The 14,303-nt window shown below is 54.1% G+C and overlaps 1 protein-coding gene across 4 annotated transcripts in view; it reads right to left on the bottom strand.

The window, feature by feature from the left end:
• Positions 1-14,303, bottom strand: part of Kcnt1 (potassium sodium-activated channel subfamily T member 1) — a 55,925-nt gene that overhangs the window by 10,849 nt on the left and 30,773 nt on the right. For 3 of the 4 annotated variants that reach the window (XM_028772822.1, XM_028772820.1, XM_028772823.1), the window contains 13 exons: positions 14,160-14,243; positions 13,482-13,576; positions 12,357-12,537; positions 7,987-8,151; positions 7,593-7,729; positions 6,075-6,138; positions 5,883-5,991; positions 5,281-5,389; positions 4,920-5,069; positions 4,294-4,532; positions 2,828-3,062; positions 1,201-1,306; positions 108-280 (listed from right to left, as the gene is read on the bottom strand). In XM_028772822.1, coding sequence (XP_028628655.1) covers positions 108-280; positions 1,201-1,306; positions 2,828-3,062; positions 4,294-4,532; positions 4,920-5,069; positions 5,281-5,389; positions 5,883-5,991; positions 6,075-6,138; positions 7,593-7,729; positions 7,987-8,151; positions 12,357-12,537; positions 13,482-13,576; positions 14,160-14,243 — 1,847 coding nt within the window. The remainder of the gene's footprint in view (positions 1-107; positions 281-1,200; positions 1,307-2,827; positions 3,063-4,293; positions 4,533-4,919; positions 5,070-5,280; positions 5,390-5,882; positions 5,992-6,074; positions 6,139-7,592; positions 7,730-7,986; positions 8,152-12,356; positions 12,538-13,481; positions 13,577-14,159; positions 14,244-14,303) is intronic. The other variant, XM_028772821.1, reaches the window with a different exon arrangement.

The following is a 14,303-nucleotide window of genomic DNA, read 5'->3' as shown; positions in this document are numbered from 1 at the left end:
ACACACACAGGCACACACACGCACACAGGCACACACACACACACAGGTGCGCACACACACGCACACAGGCACACACACACACAGGTGAGGACTGCACCCCGCCTCACTTGTTGTCAAGCAGCAACACGATGGGGTTGAGCTCTCGGCGGGACCGGTAGTAGGCGCGCAGAGGCACAATGAAGTTGTAGAGCCCGTTGCCTGCCGTCTCAGCAGAGACAATAATCAGCTTGTTCTTGAACCCGTAGGCCTTGGCATCCTCATAGCTGTTGTGTTTGCAGCCCTAGGATGTGGAAGAACCCAGGCTGGATGTCACCCTGGCTGTTGGAAAAGCCAGTGGGCCAACAACAACAGGGCCATGCAGTGTGTAGCACATGGGAGCTCTGGGTGGGTGTCCCACAAAGCTTGGTGGAAGCCAGCCAATGCAGCATTTAGCTACAGAAATAGAGGGCAAAGTCATTTGTGCACAGGTGTGTATGCATGTGTGTATGTGTGTTCACACACTCATTTCCTAGCTCTGCCCACCGTAGCCCTGATGCAAGGCCACAGGCAGCAGATGAGTCCTAAAGCCCGAACCCCAAGTGGAGTCAGACCTCAGCTGGAGGTGCCTGATCCCAGTCTACAGCTTGGTGTGTGCAGGGAGGAAGAGCAAGAGGCCGGCAGGCATCAGAGGCTTCAGATACCAAAACAACAGGAAACAGAGTTTGTGCCTCCACCGTGTGAATGCAACAGACATTTTCCTCTTGGTAACATGCTAAGAACTACTGGAGGGGCCTAGAACTAAGACAGTGACTCAGAGTCGGGCAGGTCAGAAGCTATCCTGCCCTTATGTCTGCAGTCACTGAACAAGAGGAAGGTGGAACGTGGAGAAGGACAGACATGTGCTGCCTTAAGGAATGACAAAGACACTGGGAATGACAAAGACACTGGGGCAGAATCTGGTTCTCCCTCCTCTACAGGGGTTCTATGAGGAGGAGATGGTCTACACCATCTGCAAACACACAGGGGTTTGGGTGAGGGACATGACAGTCCTAATCTGCTTTCATCCTGTTCAGAAAAGGCTGCTATGAGTCAGAGCAGGGAGGCAGAAAGCAGGCAGGCAAGGGTAAGACAGTGAGGGGTCTGCTGTACCATTTTGCAGCACAACGAAAACACAATGTCACCAAAGTGAGATGTCAGATGGCCACAGCTGAGTGGTCTTACCTTGTCTAGCCGCAGGCAGCAGAAGGGGGCTTTCACAGGCAGGAGGTGGCATAAAGTCGGGGAGCTGCCAATGTAGGGTGAGTTGGGGGGGTAGCCCTTCACATACCTGGATGAAGACAGAGAACATCACAGCATGGCAAGATAGCATGGGGTCCTGGCCACTTCAAAGCTGCCCTTTATACAGACTATCACAGACTCACCCCGTACTAGCAGAGACGGCTTACTGTCCCCCAACTCCTGACACCTGCCTGGGACAGCCACATGAGGTGAGCTCCCAGGTACCTGTACCTGCTTCCCAGGCCAGGGCTGGGACAGGTACACTGCCCTTACCAAGGCCCTAGAAAGGCTGAGGCGGGGGGCGGGGTGCAGAGGAGTTACTTGCTGCTCCCTCTGTAGGATCCAAGCTGGGCTGGGAGTGTCGCTGCCCACCAGGAAGTCTCCTAACACTCATCCCTCAGCTACTTAGATGGGGACAGGAGGGGAGCCTTGCATTCCTTGAGAAAAATTCTACACAAAATATACTCAGTGCAGATATTTACACACATACATATGAAAAAAGATAGGAACAGACACATGTGTGCACACATGCATGCATGAACATACAACACGCTTGCACACATGTATATGCACACAAACAGGCATACACAAGCAATACCCACCTCTACACATTTACACATCTACATACATATATTCTCTCCCTCCCTCCCTCCCTCCCTCCCTCCCTCCCTCCCTCCCTTCCTCCCTCCCTCCCTCCCTCCCTTCCTCCTTCTCCTTTCCTCTCCTCACTCCCTCCCCCACCTTTGTGATGTCCATGGCACCCCAGGTGACAGACAGGTACTCAGGCCTGTGCTTCCAGTGGGCTAGCCCCTCAGAAGCTGCTTCTTGTCCTCCCTACCCTACAGTACCCAGTACACACCATGCCATGCTTTAACACTGAGCCCTGGCCACAACTCTCTAGCTCTGTCTCCTCATGCCCTAAGGGACACAGCCACAGGGACCCACATATGTTCTGCTTGCAGGATATGGGACCCCTACAAATGACCCTTTGACCTTAGGGCAGCTCCCAACAGGAGGATGCCCTGACTGAGGTCAAGGCAGCTAAACTGATGAGGACTTACTGAAGTCCCTCTCTGTCTCAAACAGGAACATTTGGCCTCAGACCCCCTAAGCCAGGATGGCTAACTTGGGGTAGTCTTGTAGTCTCTGGTTCTGGACAAAGTCTTGCCAAATCATCTGCTGGTGACCTCTACAGACCCTGTCCCAAGAATATCCACCTGAAGTGAGGTGGGCCACACCTGCAGTGCCAAGAGGAGCCGAGCAGCTGGCGAGCGAGCTCAGGGATGTCTGCGGTTGGTGCCTGGCTCTGCACCAACCAAGGGCAGACAGCTCAGCAGCTGAGCAAGCACCCCACTGTGTGGTCTGTGAGCCCCATTAGCTATGACACCCTTGTCAGAATGCTCTCAAGTGCTTCCCAGGATGGGGTGAGGTAGAGGACCTTTGCTCTGCTTCCCTGTGTGTTTGGGCCCTACCCCAAAGACCCCATTTGCAAAGCAGGGATTGCCATAGGTGGAGTATACCCACACCGGGACCTCTCCCTCCCGTGGAGAAAGCTCCACTCAGCACTCACTCAACCACAGAGAGCCCCTCGTCGTCTGAGGGTGTCACCTCATCCTCTGACTGGTCACTTAGCAGGTCGCAGGGCAACAGGGCTGAGCTGTCTGCCAACTCCAGAACTGGTGCGATGCTGGGGCGCCGACTACTGGAGCCGTTCTCGGTGGGCAGAGTCAGTGTGCCGCCGCCCCCACCACTGCCACCCTGGGAGGGCCGGCAATCTGTGTTCTGCAGGTCCATGGCCACTGTCCCTGGACAGAGGGGTTGAACCTGACCAGTAGCTCTTCCCACCCCACTCTCTAGGCCAGCTGGTCAGTCCTAGGAATTTTAGCACATTCCTGAGTCTCAGCTTCCTCGGCAGGACAAGGAGCCTCCCTGAGTGGTGGTTATGTTGAGCAGACCCCACTGGGCCCCATCCAAACTGGCTGTTGTGACTAATGCTGACCTGATGGTGGGGGTCCTTGGACTCATGGGAAACTGGTTGATCTGCTTTAAGGGTGGGGCTAGAGACAGTGGCCACACAGTAACCCAGGAGCAGCAAGGCCACTTTGACCTGCTGGCCTCTGTTGTTCCCACTTCAGCCCAGGGCTGCCAGGTTGGGGTCGGTGGTTGGCTCAAGGATGTAGCTGACAGGCTCTGTGGGCCAGGCCTGAGGGGTGGGGTGGATGGGCTTCCTGAATCACTGTTGTCTCCCTAGAAGGCATGGGGGTGAGCAGATAGCAGGGAATGAACAGAGGCTGGCGTGGGCAGCAGCAACGTCAGCCCCAAGCTCTTCCTCAGGCCTGGCCACCAGAGAAAGCAGCTACTGTAGGAGCAGCAACTTCGGTCTGACAGCTGCTGTCACATGCCATTAAGAATGTGTAGCGGAGTCAAAGCACATGGTCCCTAGAGACCACTTAGGCTGGACATACAGTAGGTGCTTATTAGTATCAATTTGCCTTGAAGGTCACAGCTTGAACCTAGCACCACATGAGAGAAGGTCATTGCCCTGGATAGCCTGTGGGACCTGAGAGGCTAAATGACTCTTTCCTGTCCCCCACTGCCCCCTGGAAGACTGGCAGAAGATGACACATGCCATGAGTTCCTTCTGAGTGTTGGCCCAATCCTGTTCAGGAAGTCACTTGAACCAGTTTTGGGAAGACAGCAGTTCCAGGGAAGAACCATGACACTAACCGTTGCTAACTCAGTGGATCCTGGGGCCTTCATCCAGTTAGGAGCTGCCTGGCTGAGACCCCAGGGGCCTCTGGTTAGTACTTCATTTACCACAGTACCCCGACAGGCTCTCAGTTATCCAGGTAACTGATGCTCACCAAAACCCTGATAGGTGGGGTACCACAACTGGACAGATGTAAAACCCAAGGCCTGGAGAGGCTCACACTGCCCAAGAAGAGCTAGGTCTCAGGGGTCCTGCTCAGTGGCAGGTGGGGTGCGGTACGCCCTTGGAAGCCACCCATCTTCCACCTGCATGCTGCACCAGCTCACCCATGGAGGCGATAATGCTATGCACTGGGAGCCGGGAGGGCCCTTCATAAAGTGCCTGCCCTGCAAGGCCCCGCCTCTTCTGCTTCTCCTCCTGCTTGAAGATGAAAGCTGAGTTCTCCTCCTTGGTGATATTGATATAGAAACAGGTGTCCGAGGCGGCCAGGATGTGCCGTGGCCCTGGGTTCAGCAGGATGCTCTTATTCTCCTCACGCTTCAGCCCAATGAGGCACACCCCATACCTGAGCAGACACGGGGCTTCAGCGCCACTCCTGGTACCCTGTGGCTCATGCTGTCCTCCTGAGCTGCTCAGTCTCCTCACAGGGACCATGCCTGGACTTCTTGGACAAGCCCTCCCCTCGGGTGTTGGGGATCCCAGGTCAGCCTTAGACGCTTCAGAGAAGGGTGACTTTGCGGCAGGCTCTTACATGAACCCTTGTCCTGGGATGTCCCGACCATCCTCACCAGGTGTGCAGAGCCAGGTTACCCTGCCCTTAGCTGAGACTCTGTGACCTCCTGCTCAGAGCCCCCACTCATGTTGACCTGGCCCTGGGTGAGGAGGATGAGTAGCCCAGTGGTGGTGGGAACAGCGGGGTCCAACCCTATAGACACCCCCGAGCCCCACGTACTTCTTGTGTGCATGGAAGGCTGCGTAGGTGAAGCTCTTGCCCTCATACTCCCGGAAGAATTTACTTTCACCCATGCGAATGTGGTACACCTCGTTGCCCGAGCAGCGTCCATACATACGCTGCCACTGCTCTGGAGACTCCTGTCCTTCCCTACCAGAGGAGCAGGATAAGGGGCCTGTCACCCTCAGCCAGGCCTGCCCCTCTCACCCAATTGGTAAATACACCCTGCATCTCCTTAGACCCCTTCCTGTGCCAGACCTCTGCCCATTACATGCCCTCCACCTCCAGGGAGCCCGCCCTGCCTTGTGGGGTTGATCGGGATGACCAGGGCGTGGTAGTCGGTCTGGCACAGGGCACTCACTGGCCACGGGACGTGTGCACCAGCAGGGTGATGAGGGTGGACGTGGCCGGGCAGATGCAGTTCAGGGCCAGCATGGCATACTTGCACTCTTCCTCGCACACCACGTGGTCTGTGGGAACTGCAGGGTCAAGGCCCGCCACCCCTGCTGTCTGTGGTCCCTCCCTACAGCACCCATGTCTTTCTGAACATGTGAAGCCAGTCCTGCTGGTGTCCCCTGGAAACCCAGTCTGAATAGCCAACCCCTGCTCAGCATTTGCTTGGCCCCTCAGTGAGCTGCACACAGCCCAGAGGAGCACCTACATTTCTGGGGTCACTCCAGCTCTACCCAGACGGACTGTCCCCCAGGTGCCCATCATGGCCCCTGTCTGCAAAGGCTCTGGTCAGTGTTCCCTCACCACTTCTGGCTCCAGAACTCAGTCCTTGGCCCCAGGAGAGACCAGATCATCTGCCAAGGCTGCTCCCCGTACTTCCCCATTTTCTGGTGCAGAGAGCTAGAGGGAATGTTGTCCTGAGGGCAAGCCCTCCGTGAGCCTATGAGAGGGGTACTCTGTTCCCACCCCTGCAGCCCGCATACCCATGATGGCACAGGGCCCCAAACACACCAGCAAATTTGACGTGAAACTTGTTCTCGGGCTTGAGGATCTGGACATAGAGGGGGCAGTTGGGGGCGAAGTCCTTCACAGCCCAGGCTCGAAGGATAGTCTGGTGATCCTGGGGGAGGTGTGGTTGGTGTTAGAGGCCTACTGCTAAGGGCAGGCAGGCAGCACAGGTTGGGGGAGTCTGCCTGAACTCACCGCAGCTGTGCGGTCCACCTCATTCCTGCTGCTGAGGATAAAGCAGGCCTCTCCGTTGTCCATCCTGCAGAGCGGCAGCTGCTGAGTGTGGCTAAGGACCCAGAGGCCTCCCCAGGAGATCAGGAGAGGCCGGGCATATAAAGGGTGAGGAAGGATGGCCAAGCAGGGGCCTTGTCAAGATAGCCAGGCCTGGCCCAGCCCTTCCTAGCATCAAATCTGCAGCGCAGCCCAGGCCTTCCAGCCTCCCCAGATTCTTCCCACATATTCTGAGCAGGTCAGGATGCTAGGACATCCATTTCAGAGTCCAAGCTAAAATGCTGAACAATGCTCATGGGCCAAGCCTGTCCTGGAGACACCAATTGGTCAGTGGAAACCACTCAGGGTTTCCAAGCTGTGGCATACTGGTACCTGAGAGGGGTCTCTGAGCCACACGCTGCCACATCCATCCACACTCTGGTCTCTGCCTGCAGCTATCAGAGGCTTAGAGTCACAAGGAATGGGTCCACTTGTGTCATTGGTGGGAATTACCTAGGCCCTAGAGCAGCTGGCCTTACATAGGGCACTGCCCAGCATATAGAGCCCATGTCCTGGGCTTCCATTAACCCTGTTCTGTAACATAGAATCTGTCCTTTCCTCTGCCTGCCTGACGACTCAGCAGCTTGGACTTGGGTGGTCATTTCTGGCTCCCTCCAGGTTCCCAGGAGACTGGTTGCAGAAACAGCTAGGCTATGCTAAGGACCAGTCTGAGAAACCCTTACCGCATAAGCAGGACAGTGAAGCCTCACACTACCTCCCGCTCCACAAAAGCTGTGGGTGCCTCCCTGCCTGCCTGGTACTTCCTCTCTCCAGCCAGTCAGCCCAGAGCTGACACAGCAGTTACAGTCTCACCCAAAGGAGGCTGGGATCCCCTGGGAGCCCCACCTCAGGGTTCTGGGGATGAAGGACCTGGGCCATTGTCCTGCTTGCCCTTGGCCCTGTATCACCTGTACCACACAACAAAGGGTACAAGAACCTTCTGGAATGAAAATGTGGCACAGAGGCTTTGGGGGAAGAGTCCCAGATGGTGTGGTAGCACATTCTACTTACATGTTAACAGCACACTCTTGTCACCTCAAGTCACTCTATCAACTCGTCTTTAAATCAAGAGCCACCCTCAGCCTCGTGTCTTTGTCTCTGACTCTTGGCAGCGGGTTTTTTCCCACCCCTGGTCTATTTTAAGCTCCCTAAAATCTCACAGAAAATCCCCAGACTTAGAGCAGGAGAGGGAAAAATTGCCCATAGGCAAGATCCACAGCGGCAGAGACCACAGCTTGGCCACAAGTGTTTGTCAGTCTGTGCAGCAGTGACAAGCACATAAGGATAAGCTCTAGGGTCCCACTTGCCTGCTCTGGTCCTGGTTCCTTATGGGACCCCTTCCTGCCTCAGGCAGTTAAGACTGTTATGACCCTACCTCCCTCTCCTGGGACTCCTGGTGGCCTCAGGCCTAGGTCTGGCTGTGCTGTCCTGACCAGTACTCACTTGGCTCGCATGAGATCCTGGTCCTTGAGGGCAGAGCCCTGGAGGTAGATGACCCGCTGGGACCACAGGGGAATCTGCAGTACCCTGCGTACCTGGACATCCATTTCAGAGGGACACAGGATGACCACATAGTAGTCCTGCTGGCAAGGCTGAATGTCAGTGGCTCTGAGCAGGCTCCTGCACCCCTCAACCCCCACCTGTTCTGTTTCCTGGATGGTGTCACTCCAGGACCTCATTGGACCACCACAGACCCCCCATCCAACACACACAGGACATGATAACCAGGATCTAGAGCACTCAGGAGCCTAGCCCAAGCATGTGGCACTCCTGCGCTGGAGTGGGAATTGGGGGTTGAGGGGAGGGGAGGCTGCCTAGGGGGTGCCCACAGCCTTACCTGGAGCCGGGGGTGGGCATAGAACTCATTCAGAAAATCCATGAGGAGATCGATCTTGAGGGAACTCACACACAGGACCACATGCTTCTCTGTCCGTGCTCGGTGGCGGCTATAGTTGCCCCCTGACTTCTGCCGCTCCATCCAGAGGTAGACAAGTTCTTCAAACTGTGGAGAGGGAGTAATGAGCACAGGCACCTGATGAGGAGCAGAGGGCAGGGCAGGCTGTAGAGCAGTGGCGTCATGGAGCTGCCAGATGCTGAGGACAGCAAGAGCAGGCCTGCTTGGCTGGCAGTACGCAGCAGGATGAGCAGAGACCAGAGCAGGGCCAGGATCAGAAACTGTGCTGTGTGGCACAGGTCATGAGAAGTCCAGCTTGTGGCCTTAGAAGCTACATGAGCAGTAGCGGATGCCAGAGTCCGTGCTCTGGACTCTGGATAGACATGAGAGTCCTGGCTCCTCCTATCAGCTTTCCTGACAGTATTGGGAAATCCTTAGCATGGAAGTTACACATTGGGTGTTTCTCTACCAACCGTGACCAGATCAGTTAGCAGGTTCTGATGTGGAAGCAGTGTTCAGGCCTTGTCAGTGGGGTTCACTTATGCTGAGTGGGAAAAGTTGTGGTGAGCACTGCCAGGTTCACACAGTACTGGCTCTGTCCAAGGCCTCGCGCTGCATGTGGCTTTGAGGTCAAATGTCAACTGTCTGTTCTACCCTTGAGTATCAAGACCACACATCTCTAGCCCACCTCTAGGACTGTGGCAGTGGCCCTGATGGCTGTCCATTCTACAGCTATTGTAACCTTCATCTCACTCCCATGGGTCCTCATGAGGAGACTTGTATCCAAGGGGTGTTGGGGAACACAGGAGCCCCCTGCAGGTGGATCAGGGTGGATCCCTGCGCTTGTTTCCAGCGTCTCTCAGGCCTCAGTCTCCTCACATGAAAAGTGTAGGGGAAAAAATAAAATAATAAAATAAAATAAAATAAAATAAAATAAAATAAAATATTTAAAAAGCCAGGCGGTGGTGGTGCACGCCTTTAATCCCAGCTCTTGGGAGGCAGAGGCAGGTGGATTTCTGAATTCGAGGCCAGCCTGGTCTACAGAGTGAGTTCCAGGACTATACAGAGAAACCCTGTCTCGAAAAAACAAAAACAAAAAAGAAAAAAAAAGAAAAAAAAGAAAAGTGTAGGGTATTTGCAGCTGTGCTGTAAGAGAGATAAGGGAGGACTGACATGGATTCCTAAAGCAGACTCACTGCTCAGAATCTCTAGATGAGAGCCAATCTGGAAGTGCGTGTGTGCGTGTGTGCATGCGTGCGTGCGTGCGTGTGTGTGCGTGTGTGCGTGTGTGCATGTGCATGTGTATGCGTGTGTGTGCGTGTGTGTGCATGTGTATGTGTGTGTGCGCGTGCGTGCATGCGTGTGTGTATGTGTGTGTACGTGCATGCGTGTGTGCATGCGTGTGTGCATGCGTGTGTGTGTGTGTGTGTGTGTGTGGTTGTAATTTGTTGACCTGAGGTCATCTTGGATTATGATGACTCCCAAATCCAATATCCATGGGGTACCTGTAGGTGGAACAAGGGTCACAGGTCATATGGAGCTGGGCAGAAGGAGGAGCATGTGGTCAGGAGGCAGCCACAACCGTGATACCAACTACCAGATAATGGGCCTTGAGCACTCCTAGTCCCCCCAGAGTCCTAGACCAACCACAACTTCGGTCTGACCTGGCTTCCAGAGTATCTGTTGCCTACATGTTTGGACACTGAGTCTTAAACACTCAACCCCTGTGGAGGAGGATGGGCCTCAGTGTCAGGCCCACTTCAGAGCCTCTGAGAAGGCAAGTAAGAATTTTATTCCTACTTCATGTCAAAGTAACTCTGGAGCTACTGGGACAGGGCTCATCCTCATTTGGGGAAGAGACTGGGGAATCCAAAGAGAGTCCTGATAGAAAATGAGCCTTGTATAGGTGGACTGTCCCTGGCACTGCCTCAGCACCTGCTGACCGAGTAGCTCAATGAGCTGATGGGGCTATGAGGTGAGAGGGCAGAATGAGTCTCGGATGGCTTTGCAGTGGGGGCAGGGCAGCACAGTGAGGACAGGACAGGACCTATAATGTGTAGGGGGGCTTGGGGGGGGGGCTATCAGAAAAGATGATTTCCTGCAACCTAGGAATGTGACTTCATCTGGAAAAATCATGTGGGGCCTTTGCAGAGATCAGGATCTGGCCTTTATGTCAGAAAATAATCAGATGCTTGATCAGGGTGGCCACTAGGATGGAGCTGTGATCAATAAGTCTTGGCTGTCACTGAACAATGGTCTATACCACCAAAGCCTACAAAGGATAAGCTGACACAGACAAGTGCAGCTAGAAGGACGGAATGAAGAGACGGCGAGCAACAGAGGAAAGACCACGTGCAGGGCCTTTACTGAAGTAAAGGAATTTTGGAATTTCTTCTGTAAGCCAAGAGATGCTGAGGCCCAGAAGCTGAGGTAGGGCCAACTTGATGCTTTCAGAGCTCTCTGTGAACCATGCCACAGTCACTAGATTTTGGACCTGTGGCCTCCATAACTGTAGAGTCCGTTTCTAAGTCCAGGTGTATGGCCAGCTTCTAGCAGTCTCGGGAGATACCTGCACACCCTAGCCGTAGTGACTCTGACCAAAGGAGACTCATCTTGGATGCGAAGACAGTTAAGGAAAGCACGGGCCCTGCTAAGACACATGCTTAACTACTAGACGCCAACAAACCTCAGCAGACTCCAGTGTAACACTGTAAAGTCGTATGTTGTGTTTCTCTCAGGAATTCAAGGATGGGTAATATTAGACAATTGCATTAATTTTTAAATGTGTAAAAAATAAACCCCTGTATTATAAACCTTGTATTATCACTCCACTGGACTGATAAAAAGTATTTAATTAAAAAAGAATTCTGGTTCCAGCAAACTGGAGTGAGAACCAGACATCTGCCCAAATTCAACAGGTTATCACAGGAAGGTCAGAGTGACAGCTCAGGGACAGCACATGGAAGCTGACCAGTATCTGGCACAGCTTGCTAGATGCACACATTGGCACTAGCAGAGCTCAGAAGAAATGCAGTGTCAACACAGGACAAAAAGACAATGTGGCCTGAGGAAACATAGCAAGAGCTTTGTGCCCTGATCAAACAACAAAACCTTTAATCCAAGTACTCTTGACACAGAGGCAGGAGGATCTCTGTGAGTTTGAGGCCAGCTTGGTTTATAAGCAAGCTCTAGAACTTTGCAAAGCCCCAGGAATGTCAGAGACTTCTAGGAAATGCTAAGGGAGAATAAGCCACAACCTGTTCCTTGGCACATGTGTCAATATTCTCATAAAAATCCTCATATGGGGAGTTGATCTTGAACCCTCTGAAGGCTGAGATTACAGGTGGACACTACCAGAGGCCTGGCCTGTGAATTATGCAGAATAGCAAGGATCCAAGAAACTTCTGAACAGGAGCGAGGGTTGGAGATACCTTCCAGAGTATCGTATACAGAGCCTCAGGAGTGGAAATACTGTTGGAGGGATGAAGGGATGTGCATGGGGCTGAGGCAGGCCCATTCCATTTTACCATACATGTGCTATTCTGGGTGGGCTTGGCCCTCTGTGTGAGAAGCTAACCCTAAACTTTTTCAATTAAACAGACTTGTGACTGACAGAGGGAATAGTCCTTTTAGGTAAGACAAAACTGTCAAGGGGAAGTTCGGTGCATTAGACCTCATTAAAACCTCAACTGGAGAATGGCAGGGCCCTTCAATAAGGCAAGGGACAAGGTCCCAGGCCAGCAGCTGTGAGCAGAACACTCCAAGACCAGCTTCTGGACACAGAAGGCAGCAGGTGGGAGAAATGGAGGGACAGTGGTGGGAAAGGGATGGGATTAGCACACCTTGGACTTTCAGTGCAGCATACTCTGGACGGGGCAGTGGAGAGGCAGGCAGCTCTTTCAGGAAGAAGTAGGGAGCTGCCTTCTGGGCTTGGGGCTCAGTGCTCCATCCAGATGGGAGAAGCCTAAGGGCGGAGCTCGGGGGCGGCCCTGAAGCTGTGGTTGGGAAAGAGGGTGAATTTCACCCTCACAGTCTATCTCTGCATAGGTAAGGGTTACGGGTACCTAAGACCCTCAGGAAGAGAAAGCCTGTGCTCCACAGTTGCTCTTGTGCAGAACACCACCTCACTGTTTACCAGAGTCAAGGGAGCACCTATGCAGTGACCCACAGACCAGGGGACACCTTCTCTGGCTTCAGTGCTCCCTGAGAATGGTCTTCCAACATGTGTTCACAACCCCCATGGATCCCTCCTGTGTCTTGTCACTCCTCAGGGAGTGCCTCCTGATGTCCCTGTGCTGAGCATGAGCACTCACCTGCAGTGGGAGCACCACAAGGGTGACACAGATCAGGATGACCACCAGGAGTTGGGATGGCCAGATCTTGGGCGTCACATCACCGAAGCCCACGGTTGAGAAAGTCACAATGCAGAAGTAGAAGGAGGTCAGCAGGTTCAAGTTGCCTCCTGCCCGCTCCAGGTGCTGGATCCCACAGGTCCTAGAAACAGGAAGAGCAGGGCTGCAGCAGTAGGGGAGGGGCTGCAGCAGTGGGGACAGGGGCTGCGTCCATGGATGGGAGGAAGTGAATGGAAAGAGACAGGGCTGTAGTGTGGAGTGGGGCTGCCTGAGTTGGCTGCTGTGGACAGGGAAACAGGACCTTCCCACCTCCCCTCATCCCAGAGAAGTAAGGTTCTACCACTGCAGGGGACCCTGTCATCTAGGACCTAAGTGATGCATCCCTGATCATCAGGATACAGGTGACTGGCCTGGATGTCCATCACCCACAGGCAGACCTTGGGTCTGAGCCTGGGAAAGCTGCTCATCCTGATCAGCAGTAAGGCGACGGGGCTGCAGTGGTGAGGGGGTAGCCTTAGGTAGCAAAGGGGTGTGGCTGCATCAGTGATGGGTGGGGCTGCCATAAGCAGCAGCAGTTCCTACCCCCAAGCCTTGCCAAGCTGTCCTCCAGGCCAGGCAGCCATTCTTAGCCGGTCTTTCTTGCCTGAAGGACAGCAGGAGGTGGCCAGGCCTCTTGAAGATGTGGAGCAGGACCACTCCACAGGCAGAAGCAGGAAGCTGGCAGGTTTGCCCATGTGACCAGAAGCTTCCCACTTTAGGTGACCCTCCAAAAGACCCTGGCTGCTTCTAGACTCCATTCTCAGCTGGACATAAAACCAAAGACTCCCCAATCCCCACTCAGCCCAGGGGCCAGTTCCCTTCAGAGTTAGTTGCTAACACAGACAGCTGAGCAGGACACCTTCAAGTTCAGATGTTGGGCCATTGTATCCCTGAGCTCTGGATACAAGTGTGTAGAGCTAAGTTCTATAGTCAGCTTTGTGTCCCATCTGTTACCACTCCTTGCCCTGTCTTCTAGGCTTGAAGTCTGCCTGAGGAGTGTGCTAGCCATGGCCACCTGATGGGACTGAGAGATGTCTAGGCACTCACCCTGTGAAGACCAGGCACAGCAGGGTGCAGAACAGGATGAGCACCTGGTTGAACATGGCTGACTGTGTGCGCAGGATGGCACGGTGGAAGTCATTCTGCAGAGAATACAGCCATCAGAACCTACAGACACCCTGATGTGTAATAAGCAGAGGTCTGGTCACACTTCCATTCCAGGAGAGGGTTACAGGAAACGTTGCCCTGTGCTGGTCACCCTGACCTCAGCTTGGTCTTAGGATGAGCCATGCCCTGGGCTGAGGTCAAGATATGCCAGGGGGCAGCTAAGCTTTTTTTTCAAAACTGATGTCACTGTGCAACGGGGACAGGGCTGAGTTAGGGTGACTGGCCAGGAGGGGGCAGGCCACCAGGGAGATAGCTGCTATTCTGGTTTTCATTTACAGGATGGGTAACCTTGGACAACCAGCAGAGGCTAGCTACAGGGGTAGTTGGCACCTGTATTCTCCTGGTGCTCGTTCTGTGGCACAGCTCTGGTCATGCTTGCTCACACCCGCACACCCTGTCCCAGCTTCTTAGCCTTGGAAAAGCTGTCTCCACAGAAAGAGGAAGCTCAAGGCTGGACTGGAATGCACCACTGTGGCATGCAGTCTCCGGGCCACTGCCTGGTACAGCTAGTGGGTGGAAAAAGTGTTCTGGAGCTGGCAAGGGCCAGACCTCACTTACGATCATGTTCTCCAGCGCATGCTTGGCCAGCCAGCAGTTGAGAAACACAGGGATGAACAGGTTCCGAAGAGGTGGCCAGAAGACCTGTGGTGTGTGGGGGAGAGGTCAGGTGGTGTTTGGGGAGCAGAACTTGGGGTTGGGGCT

Source organism: Grammomys surdaster, unplaced genomic scaffold (assembly GCF_004785775.1).
Source record: "Grammomys surdaster isolate TR1022 unplaced genomic scaffold, NIH_TR_1.0 219, whole genome shotgun sequence".
Lineage (NCBI taxonomy): Eukaryota > Metazoa > Chordata > Mammalia > Rodentia > Muridae > Grammomys > Grammomys surdaster.
The sequence above is the reverse complement of the archived record's forward strand: the minus strand, read 5'-3'. Positions and strand labels throughout refer to the sequence as shown.